The sequence below is a fragment of the Lathamus discolor genome, chromosome 2 (genome assembly GCF_037157495.1).
Source record: "Lathamus discolor isolate bLatDis1 chromosome 2, bLatDis1.hap1, whole genome shotgun sequence".
NCBI lineage: Eukaryota > Metazoa > Chordata > Aves > Psittaciformes > Psittacidae > Lathamus > Lathamus discolor.
Window position 1 is genome coordinate 46,067,904 of NC_088885.1, and position 17,962 is coordinate 46,085,865.

The window sequence follows — 17,962 nt, forward strand, 5'->3', positions numbered from 1 at the left end:
CCTGTCATGGTATTAGCAAAGCAATATACTTTTTGGTACCCACACCTCAAAAGACATCCACCAAGCTTCCACTCCAGAAAAAAGTTAAAAAGTTTGGAATGTAGAAGAATGTTACAAGACTCATTCAAAACAAATGCCTACTTTACAGCAGAATACTGAACGATGGTGTTCCATCTAAACTAGCAATACCAGGAAAATGTCTGGTACATGAATATTTTTGTGGGCCATTTATTTCAAGGATAAGGGACTTGGTAATACATCAAATTAAAATAAGTTAGGTATTTAGCAAAGAAAAGAAAACCTGAAAAAAAAAATAATTAAGAACTAGAAGGGTAGGTAATTATTTGGGACAGGTTACTTGGTAACTTTCAAGTCTTTGGTACTTTCAGATCAACCAAGAACAAAACTGTAACTACAGGTTACTGTTCCAGACACAGTGACCACACTCCCAAAGCAATGTTACACATGGGAATAGCCCACTGTGTCCTTGAGGGGTCAGATTTCAAAAGCCTTGTCAGATGGGCTAGACTTTATTTCTTGTAATGTTTTATTCGCTCTTAGTAGTTTGAATTATACACTCCTGGATAAGAAACCAATATTAGCACTGGAATCTAATAAACCTAAGAGTGTACCTATCTCGTCAGCTCCTGGTTATTTTCTTATGTGCCCCATGATAAAGCCAAAAGAATCCACCTCCTTTAAGTCTTTGTGCATCCATGATATGACACCACAAAACAACACGCATTTATCTATATGTCTGGAAGTACCATACTTTAACTAAAAAGGGTCAACACCCTGTATTCAGATTTTTTCCTCCTCTGAAAGCTCTCCAAAGATAAACTTCTGTATTGCCACCCTTTTTGGTCATCGTGTTGTGTCTGTCCCCCCACCCCCCGAAGTCAGACTGCTTTACTGGTCCCCAAAATGGCACGTGGGTCTAGCAGAACAGTATACAGGAATAAACCTAAACTGAAGGGCTAAGAAAATTGCCTTCGGAAAATTGCACCGAGAGAATGTTGCTAATGATTTTGACCCTACACTGTAAGTGCTCATGGACAAAGAAATGGATAGACATTAAGTGGCAATATCATCCATTCTACTGATGTACAGGAGGCAATTTTTTAAGAGTAACTAATTAGCTAGGACTATTACAGTTTGTTTTCAGAAGCGTAGCACTTGCACAATTAAATTGCTTTGCAAGCTACAGAAAGCATATGCAACTGCATAAAGAGATAAACAGATACATTACAGTGCAGAGCATGAGACATACATAAGATGAAGATAAACTCAGAGGAGCACAGAGAAAAGACAAGACATAATGGACACAAGCTGCAGCATGACAAATTCCAAACAGACACATAGGGAAATTTCTTAGAATGAGTAATCAAGCACTAAAACAGGCTGCTTACAAACACAGCAAAATTTCTGTCCTTGGAGGAGTTCAGAATTTGACTCAAAAAAACCTAAGCAACCTGGTTCAATTTTTGAAGCTAGCCCTACTCTAAGCACAAGGTTCAAATGGATGCCCTTCAGAGGTTCATTAACACCTACTCTTTTTTTTGCCAATGTTTCAATGAAAACATGCAATGGCAACTCCACAAGAGCTATATTAAAAGCACCAGAACAACTGTGCTTTATACAAGCAGAATGCTTTAATGTGTCTAGTAGCATGCACATACAAGTGCTCAGTACTGGAAGTTTTCATAATCCACTATCTCTTCTGATTCACTCTTAAAACAGATTACTCGCTGGTTTACAGATCTGTAAAACAGGGTTAAAGTAATTTACCACAATTTGAAGATTAGAAAGCCATTTCATTACAAAGCACTGCAGATACTAAAACCTTATTACCAACAGCTGTATTAAAATGATGAGGCCAATAATAAATAGCTGATATGAAAATAAATCTCCCACAGCTACCAAACGTTCTAGGCAAAAAAAACGTTCTAGGCAAAAAAGACAGTTCTGCCAATGGAAGAAGTTTCAGTAGAAAAATATCATTAATATTGGGTCTCAAATGCTGATGGCACTTCTTGTTTAAATCTTCCCCACATTTATTGTTACATAATTAGTAAACAAGATTAAGATCTGCAGCTTCTTAACACTTAGAAGAAAGGAGACTGGAGAAGAGGACTGGAACTATTATCAGTTTGAATTGTGTTACAGTTTACCGTTGATACTATTAGAATCAGAATACAATTTACTCCTATCACGACAAAACTGGCTGAAGTTTAATCCTGAAAGAGAAGGAAAATGTCTCACATAAAAAGTACAAAAATACATGGAACTAAAATTAGCCAACAGGACTGAAAATCACTATACATTAATATGCTAGTATTATTACAAGTGCTTGGAGAAAAGAAAAACCAACACAAAATGGAACAAAGAAAAAGTTGCACTACATGTGTTCACTTTTCAGGATTTTATTATGAGAAGATTTTAAAACTTCAACTGTTAAAAAAAATAAAAGAAAAATCTCCAGGTTACTTAAAATAAAGGTACACAAACCAGACGTTTTACACATACAATTACCCAGTAAAACAGTTACAGCACCAAGACACGGATAAGCTCCCATGTCCTGCACTGTTTTTATCTATCACATTTATCATCAGAACTTACAAAAACAACTGAAGAAGTTCTTTTAATACAAAGTGTTCCTTATTCCACCAGTTTTATCACCTTGGTTTAGGCATGCATGTATAGGATTTTAGTTTTCAAAATGAATCCAAATTTGTTTTCCCAATAAAATGCAACCAGAGGGGTGGGTAAAAAAATCCCAAACCAAAATCAACACCAAAGAAAGAAAACATTAACTCTATTGCCAGCCACATGATTGGTCTTGAATTTTATAAATTTTGCTCAAAAGGAAAGTGTGTCACATTTTAGTAGCATTGCAAATATTACCTATAAGGGTAGAAGCACAGATGTTAAGTCTACTTAAATTTAAAAGGAATCTATTTAAAAAACAACACTAAGATTACTAGCTGTAAAGATTAAATCAGTTTTCATTGATGGAAGAATTATACAAATTAGATCCTGGGATGCAACAGAGTCGACTGATTTATGGTACTTTTTTGAGAGCAGGTGTGCAAGTAAGAAAAGACTCAGAAGTACTTTCACCCAAAACACTCTCTCAGAAAACAATAAAATTGACGTAACACTTAAGGAAGTGTGTCCAGTGCATTATGAATCAAGCACTGGATTATTTCTTACTTTCATGTGAGAGGGTCTTTTAGTTCCCGTTACAATGTACATTTTATTACTGAAAAATCATACTCTCACAAAGTCATGACCTTTGGAGACTTTTAAAAGATGATATATGACAAAATTCAGAATTTCAACACAAAGAAAAAACATACGGTATTGAAGTAAAATTATTTCCAACAGAACACCTAACAAGTACATTTTCTGGACCAAAACATAATATGCAGAGCAGAAAGAAGAGTTAGAATTGGCAGAGCTGGCATGAAATAACTTCAGAGTTTAAGAGCCTGGCTTCATGGGTATACAAATGCCACTCTACTGAGCTTATATCTATGTACAGGTTAGTTCACGTGCATAATAACAGAGGGAAAAAAATGCCCTAGTTTGCTTAAAAATAAAACAAAAAGTCAAGTTCACACTGCTGGAGAAATATTTTAATTTGCTGGTTTATGACCAGAAGCACTCAAGCACTCAGAAGAACTGTTGCAGAAAGCAGAAGCAGCAAGACTTATACACATTAAATAGGACTCTTCCCCCTGTATCAGCTTCCGAGTTAAGTCAGTGACACACTATGGAACTAAAGTTTGCAAGGCCAGGATGGATTCCATCACATTTGTTCCCAGTCTGCTAGTGATAATTTAATACAATTCTACAAGACCGCACATACATATCCCTAACATAATAGTAAAGGTCTTCAAATCCTTTGTAAATCCTCACATCATGCCATCAAATAAGTACCATATTAACAGTGCCTTGTAAGTTATATTTACCTACTGAGTATCACATGCATAACAGGCACTAGAATGTTCCACCTACAGAGTGGAATTAAAATTCAAATCCTAGCAAATCTGAAGCCATCTCAATACACTTATAATTCTAGCAGCTCCTGAATAAGTAAGTTTCATCTGCTTAAGCTATTACTAGTGGCAACAAAACATATTTGTGATGAAGGAAACAGCAGAAGTACAAAAATAACACGGGTTAGTTTTGTTTTTATTTATAGACTTGGCTCTAATCATCCAAAAAACAAAACAAACAAAAAACCAAACCAAACAATGTGTAAAACTGATTGCCTTAAAAGTCTATTAGTTCATGAAGTTCTCAGAAAAGAAGTAAGGAGCAATTTTTACGCCCTCTGCAATCCCTGTGGTTCAAACATTCACCTGAAAAGAAAGGACCCAAAGAGCACATAACCTTGTCTGAAAGGCTCTTCTAGGAGGGGAATCCGTGTTTTTGCCAAAGTACACGGCTAAGCTTTGAAACAAACTATGCTGGTTCAACTGGACACTTGAGTACAATGCCATCCTTGTAGAACACCTAGGACTATGAGCTACTTCACTGCAGGTTGATTAGCACCAACATATTTCGCACTACAATATCAGAAACAACAGAGGTAGAACATACTAGTAATGGAAGAACAGTAAGAATTATCTTACATAATTACTTCAGTGGCAAGGTGCAGTGCACAGAAAAACCTGTTGAGGCATTATTCCCTTTTTTCTTCTGTTCCAGCACCATAACTACATTCTCTCCAAAACTGACTCTGGGAGCATTCAGCTATTGCTCTCTAATCAACATTCTTCAACTTGAAATGCAGATCACTGTAGTAATTTTAAAAGCTTAACAACTCATTTGAAAAGCTTACCTGTATAAACAGTCCATATAGTCTGCCCCTTTGCTATACTCCTCCCAGTATCTGTGATACATAACCAGTACTTGTTCTTCAGCTTCCAGAACTCTCTGTGAAGGAAGGCACACACCCCTCACTAAAATTAGTATGAAAATAGCATACATACATAGACAGTTGTAACAGGATTATAATTTTAGAACAAACACGTATTCAAAATTAAAACCACACCTGAGCTTTAAGCAGTCTAAAAATAAGATTGTGGCAATGACCAGGAAACAACAAATCTTCATACTACAAATTTTGTAGTATGAACTACCATGCACAGAAGTTTTGGTAAGCCAGCTACAACAGCTTTATTTTACATTTAAAAAGAACAAACACAATAATGTATTGTTTTCTATTTATCTTTGCAGAAGTACCTGCTTGAATAAGCATGGTTCATATTCTCATGCTGGTGGGATAATTCAAATAACTATTCCCCCACTGACACGGATCAATTTTAAATTCATGCAGCCACCTGCACTCTGGAGGAGCTGCCGAACTAACCACTTAAAGTCAGCCTTACTGGTTAGACAAGCCCTTATACTTACCAAGAATCCTGGAGTAAAATAAGTTTAACAAAGTGCAGATATGTACAAACTTAAATCTTAAGTTCTGTAAATCTAGGCCCAAATCCTTTGGAATTTAAGCAAATCATCATCTAAAAAGTTGCTGATGTACTGAACTTCTCAAATTATATTCACACTTCAAAGAAATAAGTTCGACAACTTAAGAACTATTTGTGAAGGAGGATGAGATCCTAGGAATTCAACTAGCATTCTCTCTAGAGTTTGCCCAGGCTCGAGTAGCAAAGAATCCTATGCAAAAAATAATGTAAGAGAGGAAATCTGGTAGACAACACAGTCAAGAAGTGCTTTCCTCCGCAGTAAGAATTTTGGAAAGGTTTTCCAAAATCATCTCGAAGACAAATGGTACAAAGTCAATTTAAAAAAAAGGGAAAAAAAAAAAAAAAAGAAGAATGTATGGATATATGCTTTCTGCTACTTCCCACAGCTTCTACTGTGCTGACATCTGCCTAATCATCATAAGTGAGCTCATTCAGCTCACTAAATAAATGAGGAAGAAGATTTTTTGGCCAACCTGTCATTTTAGTGAACTGATTCAGTCTACCAAAGCGTCAGAGGTATCCTTTTTGCAACCAGTGGAACTAAACATTAAAATACCCAGTCTATCTTGTCAAATACACAGGTAACTAAGCTCAAAATATAGCATAAAGCCATTAAGCAGTACTATCCAGAGTCTGCAATTCTTCATTTCCTGTAGAGACACCAGAGACAGGTGGACATCTTGTTTAAATCTACTTGTCTTTTTTACTGAAATACAAAGTGACATTGTTCATCCATCCTATATACTCCAGATAATAAATCATAATCTGTTGTAATTGGCTGTCTTAGCTGATGAGACAGAAGTTAATTCACAGCTACACAGGTATACAAGTACTGTTATTTGTCATAATACAGTAATTTGACATTACTTCCTTCCCTCGCAAGCATTTTTGTCGTTTTATTTCCCACATACCTCAAAAGTTTTCTTTGGTAGACTACATATAACTGGTATCTACTACAGTGGACACTTTTACATTGTAACAGATGAACTATAGCACATTTGGAAAATGAGGACATTTCTGTAGCTTGATTTGTTATAAGCATTCAAAAGAAAAGAAAGAACTTACTTTTCAAGCCAATTAATATTTTGCATAAACCATAATTATTGGCTTAAAAAGAAAGTTCTTTCATGTAGCATACAGACATTGTCTACATTGTGTTATGTGTGTTGATATATCAGATATACATATATTCCATCTCTGGAACTCTGACATCTGTAATTCAATCTTGTAAAATGTGCATACCTGCATACATACAAAACAAACAAACCCCCTTATTAAAGTCAAAAGAGAACAAACAATACCTACATGTACATCAGTAAGCGTATACATTACCTTGTGCAAATGGCGTACATGATTTTCCAAAAAAATTTTAGTCTCAGTATAAAGTCTCTCTCCAAGAGGCTCAGGATAGGCCACACACAAAGCATAAATGTCTCTGGGCTCAGAGTCAAGGTTTGTATCTGCTTGAAGTGCGAAAACTGATCAACAAAATTAAAGATGTTCAGAACCTTTTTTTCCTCCCACATGCTCATTTTAGATTTTTTTATTTTTTTAACATTTGAGCACAAAGGATAAAATGGATCATTTCCTGAAATTAGTGTAAGTCCTGACCTGTGAAGAATCTAAGTTCCTAAGTTTTCAGCAACAATAATAACTTTTAAGTAGTGGAAGGCAAAGGAATGTTAGAGCTAGAATCCTGGAACTTCTGTCAGCCCCATGTTGACATGGCTTCTACAACGTATTTGCCATCTATAAATAAGATTATCTCAAAGTGAAAAAAAACAGTTTTCATCCAAAATTCTTCCTCTGAATATGCAGCCAGCGTGAAACTGAGACTCTTTGGATAATGTAAAGAAGCACTCATTAGGTTAAGAGTGTGATTAGTCAACTGTGGAGCAGAACAAACCTGAAGTGAAATCAACTTCAGGTTTTCCTCCCCCAAGTCCAAAATATTTTATTGTTCCCGCATTTTCCCCCCAAGCTCCACAGTAAAACAATTTTATGAGACACTGGAAATTAAGTCATCACAATGCTAGTGTGGATGTAAAACCTTTGTTTTATTTTTAACCATTATTACCATTTCAGTAATGCTGTTTAGATCACAGCCATGAAAAACAGTTGTACTTGCTCACTTAATTAGGCAGCAGCTTTAGCCTTTAAGGTAGTTTCGTAGTATCTTGCAGAGCTACACCTTTGGTTTGTAAGGCTTATATCAAGTTTTTAAAAAGTTACTTGATACTTTGTCAGGAAAAGAATTTATGATTAAGAACTTTGCTTTCAGAAAAGTCAAGCAAGGATTAAGTCAAGCTCGAGGTCAACAACTGTGGGAAAAATATTAGTCCTGCAAAACCACTTAAAAACCATCAAGCTTATCCACTAAGTTTGAGCACTTTATAAAACCAGCCATGCTGGAAATAATGATTTAGTATGGATTACTTTTTAAGGTAAGCTCTTTAATTAAGGGAACACACAAGATCTGCTTTCCTCTAGTCTACCTTAAAAAAGCATATAGCTGTGTAAAACGAGATAGAAGACATAAGGACAGTTGACAAGTCACCTGATTCATCTACAGAATAGTGTCAAGCTTTCATCAGACACTTTTCCCAAGAGCATGTTTCATTTTTTTTATATAGAAGTACTATTCAAAACAGTGAAGATACTGATGTAGGACAACTAAATCAAAAAAAGCCTTTATATGGCAACTGGGATCTCAGAGAGCCTAAGCACAGTCTAATTTTGAGTACATTTTTTTCATCCATATAGATCATCTGTACATGTGCTCTCCTTGGAACGGCAAGAAGCATTAAAATGGAAATCCCAACAAATAAAACAGGCAACAGTCACTGCTTTGTAACAGTGGCTAGCACTACATTACATCAACTTACAAAGTTATGACCAATATAACAGCAAAACAAATTCCTATATTACTAGTGAAGAATTAAATGTTTTCTTAAACAGATTGTAAAAACAATTGTTTTTCACACATTACCCCCCACCTCAAATGAATGTTGTCACTCTAAGGAAGGTCTCTAGTTGAACACATCATCGATATCATTCAGACTGCAAGACTCTTCACTATGCAAATAAGATATTTCTAGATTTTTAGAATTTTTTTTTTAGATTTTTAGATTTTTTAATACACTCACAAGCAAAGGGGACATGACTTTTTTTTTTTTTCCTTTTTAGATCTACTACTACACAATCTGAATCACCAAAACTATTATGGATCTCTAATATAAGAGAAACTTACTTCAAAGTTAGAGGTAACAGACTTCATCACAACAGCACAAGAAAATAATAATGGCAGCTAATCCGATAAAAGCAGCAAACAAGCATCTGAGTTTATCTAGTCTTCAGTTAGGAGTCCAGATGACTCGACTGTTGCAAATTAGTTTTAGTTGCAATAAATGTTTTTAACAATGAAAATAGTCTTTCTACTCCATGAAGATGCACATCTTCTAAACTTGCCTTTCCTTACTCTAGAGAACAGTCAAGCTTTCTTGCAAATGAAGAAAGCCTAATCTAGTATTCTTCCTTGACATATGACACCCAGTTTCCACACCTGCTGAAATTAAACAGCTTAATCACAGAATCACTTCCACAGGCACCTGACACATTTTCCTGTACCAATTATAAAAATCAACACCAGACTACTTGCTAGATACTAAGTTTCTCTGGATTCTCTATAAAAAGGAGCTATCATGACTCTCAAAAACACATTACAAAGTAGCTTTGCTACAAAAAGTTCACATTCTTGCTCAATCTGTACTAGTTTGTTAATCTAACAGCATTTTTCGGCGTAGAATCCAAATTTAAGTGCAGTGTTCAAAATACTGTAAATCTCTTAACAAAAAGTCGTTGAGGGGAGATGAATTTATCCAGTGATGAATTAAACGTCACTGGTATTTTAGTGCATAAACTTAAAGCACATTTTTTTCTTTGCTGCTGTTCCTTAATAAGATCAGGAAGAAGCCTTTATTGCTCATTATTTCATCTTTAATGGTGAAAGCCATCTGTCCTTCCAGCTTAGCACACAGTTTTGCAGGGTGATAAAGGTCAAGGGAAGCTGAAGCCAAACTGCTGATGAGGGGCCTTCACTCTGTCTTGAGAGCATCAAAAGCCTTGTGTGATATAAGCGCTTCAGTAGCTGCTACGTGAGGGATATTACCCAGTAATGAGAAACTGAACAAACTAAGAACAAAAAGAACCACCCCAAAACAACAAATTACCATCAATGACAGAATACTGTTTCCAAGCCATAAAAGCTCACAAATATTGTCCTCAGGGTTAAAACAAAATAAATAATCTAGTTAAGACCCTATATCTACAGAAGATCTATTCCAAACCTTCTGTTAAGAGCCTAAAGTAGAGCTTTCGGAAAATTTATGTGATTGTTATTCCTCCTCTGTAACAGAATCAAAATTCACAGAGCACTTGAGGACTCACAGTTAGAAAGAATTACGATTATAAGAACTTTGCTTACTCTTCCTTCTCTTTGGGCTAGTTCTTATGTTGAAGATACATGTTTATAAGTTTCTGGTTTCTCATTGGATCCTCGTAAAATGGGGAATTAGAGGAGGGAGAACAAACATTCAGAAAAATGGGAAAAGCAGCAGATGACAATGTTGCATACTTTAAACATAATTTCAGTATGGCTACCTTCCTCCCTGGGTACTGTTTTTCTTATTTATTTGGTTGGTGGAAAACCCAAGCCAATAACAGGAAGATCCTGGTGGTCTACCTGTTCGAAAAAGTTCTATTGCTAAAAGGTAGTTATCAAAGTACAGCTGAACTACCATTCTGTAATCAAGCTTCATCAGTCTCTTAAAGAGCACTCCCTAGCCTAATGAATATTTAGAGGCTATGTCTCGAAAGTTACACAAAGCATTCATAACAACCAAATTATTGTAAATAGTATCTCAAATAGAGAGACGTAACTGTCACTTGTTTACCAGACAATGAAACAACTCCAGAAACATTTTTTTTCCTGCAGACACTTAAAGGAAATCTGAAGGACAAAGGTGGTTCAAGATGACTCACAGTTTAAATAAAGTGACATATGGTCTTCCAAGTGATCTTTTGCAGACTTTAACTCTCACACAGTTGTGGTTCCCAGCTCATTGCCATTCTAGCATTTCAAGTTTGGGATATAAGCTATATTTAACAATAAAATTACCATCAGAATAACAAAGAAAACACTACTACAGCCAAGTTCTGGGGAAGAGTGAGGCAAAAAATAGTTCTAGAAGTGGTACATGCACAGTACAAGCCTCTCACTCCTAAAATTCTATTAGTTTCCATCCACCATATGATCTCAGCTATCTCAAACAGCACAAGAGAAAGCAAACGCTTTGTAGACACTGCTGCAGACTGAAATAATGATTCTTATCCTTTGTTTCCACACCATTGTTTCAACTAAAGAGAGACTACAAAGATCACGTGGTACTATAAATTAAATAACCCATACGAATTTCATTAACACAGTTCAAATAATTTATTGCCTTTTTATGCTGCTTATTAAGCAGCAAGAAAAACAGAGTTAATATGACATCTCTTTAAAATCTTTGTAGTGCTAAGAAACTGATTACTCTGATTAAATTGAATCTAACAAGAGAATAGAAAGCTAACAAAGAACAATTTTTTAAATGTCACATCTTCCTAAAATATATTATTAGATTTTCTTTATATATTTAGGCTAGTTAAAAGCTTTCACACCTGCTGTATAGAGCTGCCAGTTTCACCAACTTATTGGCTACTCAGTGAATAGTTTGTGTTAAAACCTGAGATTTGGTTACAGGTAGCAGAAGTACTAAACAATCAACATTCAAGCTGCGAGTTACAAGCCACACAAGCTCCTCAGGCCATTCAGCCACAAAGAATAAGCCAAAAGGCTCTTGCCAGCGCTAAAACAGGCAGAGATAGTGCCACTTTCCAAGGAACATAATTAAGAGATGATAGCAAGTAAGGTCTTACAAATTACATTCCAAATGATTCTTCCAAGACTGCTTCCCAAGTCTGCTATTGACAAGTACTCCTTTTCTGATGCTCAGTTAACTGAAGCAAATCCCAGAAGGGGCTCAACAGCAGACTTGTGTACAAGGCCTCCATGTAAAAATTTCTAAGTGAAACTGTGACAAGAGGAATCTATCCAACATCCCATTCAATTATTATTTTAGATTTAAATCTACTTTAGGTGTTCTTCATTAAAGGTTTAGAGCTTTAAGCTCTAAAGTTAACTGCTTATTAACACATGTTGCACAATACAATTGCTCACCATCCACTGACCAATGCCCAGCAGCTTGGACCTTCCAGGTAACTCCCCCCAGGTATGTATATCAAGCATGATGTGCTGTGGTATGGAATACCCCTTTGGCTAGTGTGGGTCAGGTGTTCTGTCTCCGTTTCCTCCCAGCTTCTTGTGCCCCTCCTCACTGGCAGAGCACAAGACTGAAAAAGTCCTTGATCAGGGTAAGCATTACTGAGCAACAACTAAAAACATTGGTGTGTTACCAGCATTGTTCTCAGACTAAAGCCAAAACATAGGGCTGCACCAGCTACTAAGAAGGAGAAATATAACTGTTACAGCTGAACCCAGGACGAATAGTTACACTTCTTTCAAATTAAGTAGTTCACTGAAACTCAAATCTTGTAAAAAATTACAAGTCCATTTTACATGTAAAATGCAAGCCTTCCACTACAACAACAGAGGTACAGCTGTTACCTGAACGGCAAGAATGTATGATCACAGCTAGAAAGAGTAATAATTTTTAAACACAGCTTAGCTCTCAGGAATAGGGGTAATAACAGTGGAGGGAAAGGAAGGTTTTTTTATAAACCCTGTCTACAGAAATGGCTAATATGGTACAGTACATTTGGAAGTGCAGAGAGAGACATCTTTAAACAGAACCTCACCAACCCCACATCCCCAAATTCAAAGGTGTGCATTCTCTGCCTCACATGCTTCCTAAGCATACACTTCAGCATACAAGAAAAAAAATCATTATCAGAATTGGGGAAATTCAAGCCATGTACTTACGTGAACAGCTATAGCAAAAGCTAAGGTTTAGAGCTACTAAAAAGTGAGTAAAACTCAGACCAATTTATGTTCTACTACCAGCATGATTTTCATAGAAAACTTCCCAAACATACATCATTTCCCATCCCTTTCAACATATTCACTGACACATAAGCTTAGTAACAGACAGAACCTTACAAAGAGCTTCTGATTAAGACCATTGAAATTGATAATAACACAAGCCTACTCCATGCTAAACACATCATGTAAACATATTAAGCTAGATCTTCACTTAAAGGATACGAGAAGCGATCATTCCACGTTGCTCTTTCAACATAGTCCAACATAACAACAGCTTTAATTGTTGTTAGAAGTTTGTTCCATGTTTCATCAAAGTCAACTACTCGTGGTTTCAAGGACATTGTGGGGCTTTAGTGTTATCCTGTAGAAGAATTAAACATGTCAAGCACCACTGCACAATAATTTAAAGAGGGAAAAAAAAAAAATCTTTCCTTTGAAATTTTCAATTTAACTTTGCACACTGTTACATCACCATGATATAGCAACACAAAGAACACCCACCTCTGCTTCCTCACCATCCAAAATCAAGCTCACAAGCCCTTACTTTAAACATTATGGAATGGAAAATTAATGTTGCATGAATAGCCTATAAGATAACACTGACTAATCTAACAACATTGTGCCTCAAAGTTCATTACTTTACCAAGCTGCCCATTTAAGACTGTCATATGAAAAAAAAAACAATTTTCCTGTAGATTTTAGTTTGTTCACTTTTATACATAGACACTTTCAGCTGTAACCAAGAAAATTTTGTGCAGGAACACACTGAGCATGTTACCAGAGTATGTGAATTTACTACTGTCAGTTTGTAGCCTATGTTCACCTCAAGCTTTCATGAGACATTTTTGGTGTTATATTTAAAAAGCCACAAAACCCAAAAGCTTTGATCAGGATGACAAAAAGAAAACACATCTAAACACAGAGCATTATGTTGAGCTTATTGCACTGCAGCTTATTGCACTGTGCAGCAGGACAAATGGTGAATTCTTTGAAAGAATAAAGAAAATACAGAATATTTTGAATATTTTCAATATTCAATATTTTCAAAGAAGAAAGAAAATATGGCTTGAAAATACAGAAACTGCATTAGTAATTTCATATAAAAGATACAGGAAGAGATGTATTGAAGGAAAAACATTACATTACTGAACTAAAACTAGAGGAAGAGGTACTTTAAAAAGAGAGTTCCCCAAGAGACAGCTGTGGAGGCTTCTTCTTTGTTTTTATTTTTCTGTCCTATAAACCTAATCTGGAAGGGACATGGTGTGACATTCCATGCACAACGCAAGTCTAGTTCCTGCTCAGACACATGACACTGTAAGCGTAAAATAAAGAACTGAAAGAATACTTATATTTCCATCTTAAATAGATGGGCAAGTGACTTCTAACTTGTTTTCCCAGGTTTCCAAGGTCAGAAGGGAAAAAACAGACACCTAGTGACAAACCTGAAGCACAAGAGGCACCCCTCTACAAAGAAAAGGATCAAATGTCATGCTAAAAAGCTATTTAGCAACCAGCTCACTACATTAACCACTACTGGATTTTAATTTTCTCAGATTAGTTTTCTCAAACTGCAGGATATAGAGCTTCTCAGTTGAATAAAAAAAATCCCCCAAAAACATCAGGTGTAACTTTTACACCATAGGCATATAAAATGCCACCCTGACTAAGCAAGCTCTTCAACTGCTATGAATTCAGGAACCACGGAGGGTTGTTTTCTTCTACCTGCAACTCAACAATTTCTGTTTAAAATGTAATTAATTTATCACCCAAGTCACACTTGCTTTGATTTCATGAAGAAACTGAGTAGCAACTAACTAGTATCAAGGAAGTGGTATCATCCCAGATTTTATGAACAGCAAACTTCTTAAAGAAGAACTGAAGCTCAGAAAGTGGTGCATGAACATTTACAGTTCAGTAGGGATGTTTGTTATGTTTGCAACACGGTTATTACCACTTTCAGAAATAAAAGAAATCTTCAGTCCATATCAATATGTCAGTAGCAACTTACTACACAGAAGATCAGTAAGAATGGACACATCCAATAGATACATGTAAAAAAGTAAGCTGAAAAACACAAACTGATTTATGCTTAAAAGAAGCATGAACCTTGGTAGAAGTAAACAACAGTAGGGCTCACTTCCAGGACAGGATAAAAGCAAGCAGTAGTCTTCCAAAAGCTCTATTATTCTTCTAGAAAACACAGGACCATTTGCAGCTGACCCCAAGAAGAAAATAATCATGGTCCACAAAAACTGTAAGAATCCTAGTAAATTCTTGTGGTAACGAAGTTATACTTTTCTCTCCGAAACACACCGGCTACCTCCAAGGTAAAAGAACTATTCCATCACTGATAAGCAAGTCTGAGGGGAGGAAGCAAGGGTAAAGAAAAAGTCCTCCCCACCATACATCACACAGAATCAGTAATACTGTGTTTAGTATCATCAAAACCTACTAATATGTGAAGTACTATGCACGCATGCGCTCGCAAAGGTATTTTGGAGTTAGTTTAAGACAGAGCAGGTTGCTATTTGGCATTCTCTTACAGCTTTTACACTAAAATGAATTTAAATGTGCTTTACTGATAAGTTACCAAACACAGTATAACTTTTTCTGCAAGACACTGGGATTTTGAGGTTGCTGTGCTTCAACATGTGTCATGCACAAGCTCACCAGCTTACAGCATTAAATGTTTTCTACTGATGCAAGCAACCGCTGTGATAAAAATTACAGCAGAGCAGAATATCTACCCCTATTTAGGATTTATAGCATTAAGCGGGTGGAAAACCATATCGCTTTGACAAGCCCTACAGTAACCTGACACGAAACATATTTACAAGAGACTATCGAGAGATGTTGCTTCCATCGCCTTATCCTTTAAAACGTACCACTGTCATACTGAACACAAATAAACGCAGAGCTTTGGGGAGCACCAAAACACTCCCCGAATTTCCAGCCTATTTAAACATCTCGACAAACATCACAAGCCAGTGGTGCGTGACCAGCCCGGGGCAGGAGCGCCCCTACCACACATGTCAACAGCGCTGCCTGCCCCAGCGCTTGCCCCCCAGATCCCAGCCCGCCCAGCAGCAGCGGAAGCACCCCGCTCCCCAAGGCCCCCGCAAGCCGCGGGCAGGGCATACGCACTCCCTCCTCCCCTCCCCACCAAAACAAAAGCGAAACTGGCGGAGGGCGCCGCGAGGAGGGACGACCGGCCCCACCGGAGAGGCCGCACCACGCCCTCCCCGCCGGGCCAGGGCACGACCCGGGGCAGGGCCCGGCCTGCGCCCGGCCGCGAACGGAGGGCGCTGCCGCGGCAGCGGCACCGCCGAAGGACGGGTGCTCTGGGCGGAGCGACCGACTGCAGCGGGGACGACCCCGCGGGGCGGCAGGCGGGGGGCCGGGAGGCAGGGCCGCCGCGCCCCATGCGCACCCGGCCCAGCAGCCCGCAGTGCACGGGGACCATCGCCCCCCCTTGGGCGCGGGTCTCCCTCCCCTCGGTTCGGTGCCGACACCGGCCAGGCCGGACACGGAAGGTTACCTGGCGGCAAGGGGCCCGAGTCCGCGACGCCTGCCCCTCGGCCGGCCTGCCTCGCTCCCTGCCCTGCGGCCGCGGTACCTGCCCCGTTCTGTCCTCACAGCGCTGCCATTACCCAAGCCACTCGCCCCTCACGCCCCGCCTCTCCGCCGGCACCGCCACTGCCGGGGACAGGGTGCGTTGCGGCGGCAGCGGGAAGGCTGCGGGGCCTCGCCGCTTCCTCACCCGCCGCGCTGCTGCGCTGCGCACCGCCGTCCCCGGGGCCTCCCCGCGGCGACGCGATGGACGCGGGGCGACAAGCCCCGCCGCGCTGTCAGTTTCCGACCGCCGCTCCCCCGCCTGAGGAGAAGGGCTTGGTACAGCCCAAACTACGGCAAGCACGGGCGGCCGGAATTCCCAGCAGCGGATCACCCCGCGGCCGCAGGGCGCATGTCCCCGCGCACGCGTTGCTTCCCCGTTGGTGACGGTTCCCTTCCGGCACATGCGCACTGCCGTCTTTCTTGGGCGGGGAGGGCGCAGGCTACCGCGTTGCCCGAAATGGAGTTGCGGTGCCTTGGTGGGCAGTTACGCGGAGGCGCTGGGAGGCTTGGCCTTGTGCGGGACACTGCTCCCGGGTGCGGGGTGCCTCGGTCCCGGGGGGCTCCTGAGGAGGTCCCGGTTCCACCGTAGATGGAGGTGTTCCTGTCCTGCCGCGCAAAGGAAGCGGGCGGTCGCCTGCCCCTGGATCTCCGTGGGGACTTCCGCCGACAGTTGACCCGCTTCCCTCACCTGCTCGAGTGGAAAAGGCCTTTTGCGATGCTGGCGCTATGCGGGGCCACCTTGTCCCGTCCCGGGCCGTTCGCTTGTCTCAGCGGGGCGCCCGGCCGCTGCTGTCGTTACCGTCCCGTCAGTACCTTGGCTGAAAGCAGCAACAAGTTTTTAACTCGAAATAATTTAAGTAAAATCACTGTGGAGAAGAAGTAGTTTAGTGTCTTCGCGTGCCCTGGGCACCCGTGGGTTCCGTGTCAGAAGTGGGCTAGATCTCATGATGCAGACACCTTTGGGACTTGCACCACCACACGAGTAACCGATCTGCTGCTCTGAGACCGCACCCGATTCCGTCTCTTACTCTGGTCTACTTGCTTCCATTTTGCGGGAAAATGTGGGCCTTTCTCCTGAGCCTTTTCCCAGAGACAAAAACAGTGCGTGCTTTAAAGCTGTCTTTAGTTTTCATGGGAGAAAGACTGTGGGACAGACAGATGAGAGAATAGTTCCAAAGTACATCAGAAAACATGTAAAACCAAAATTTTAGGGGCAAAAGTGTATCAATATGGTTGATTTACCAAGGCTCTGCAACCTGTTTGGCACAGGGGTACCTATTGTAATTCCTAAGCGCAGGGGAACCATCTGATTCCCAAACCTGTTTCTTCTCCCAGTCTCCAGATGAACCATAGGTTCATCTGAAATACTACAGAAACTTGAATTTCCTTGTGGCAGCTTCTTGCATCTTCCCCTGAAATCCAGATTTCATCTTCTAATGCTCCTGAACCCATCCATTCTTAAGCACTGGAACAACTTTTTAATAACTGTTTCTCTTCTGTGGGTAAGGAAAGATTGCTATTCAGAGATCTTCCAACAGACATCTACTGGATTGCAAAGGAATACGTAATATCTCCTTAGGGTATTATATAATCTCCTTGCTGGTTTTCCCCGTATGTTCATGAGTACAGTTATATCACACAAACTACTTGTAAGTACATGCTTTTTATTTCCTTCATAAGGTATCCGTTTCCAGAAAAGTCTTAAAACCAGCTCACTATAAATTTAGCTATTTAAATTTGTTTTTCT

General features: G+C 39.4%; 1 protein-coding gene across 3 annotated transcripts in view; it reads right to left on the bottom strand.

The window, feature by feature from the left end:
- Positions 1 to 16,805, bottom strand: part of CUL2 (cullin 2) — a 51,779-nt gene extending 34,974 nt beyond the window's left edge. Inside the window, exons 1-4 of one of the 3 annotated variants that reach the window (XM_065666731.1) lie at positions 16,361 to 16,805; positions 12,820 to 12,958; positions 6,834 to 6,936; positions 4,850 to 4,944 (exon numbers count right to left, since the gene is read on the bottom strand). In XM_065666731.1, coding sequence (XP_065522803.1) covers positions 4,850 to 4,944; positions 6,834 to 6,936; positions 12,820 to 12,938 — 317 coding nt within the window. In that variant the 5' untranslated portion in view covers positions 12,939 to 12,958; positions 16,361 to 16,805. The other 2 variants (XM_065666733.1, XM_065666730.1) reach the window with 2 other exon arrangements.
- Positions 16,806 to 17,962: the final 1,157 nt, after the last annotated feature.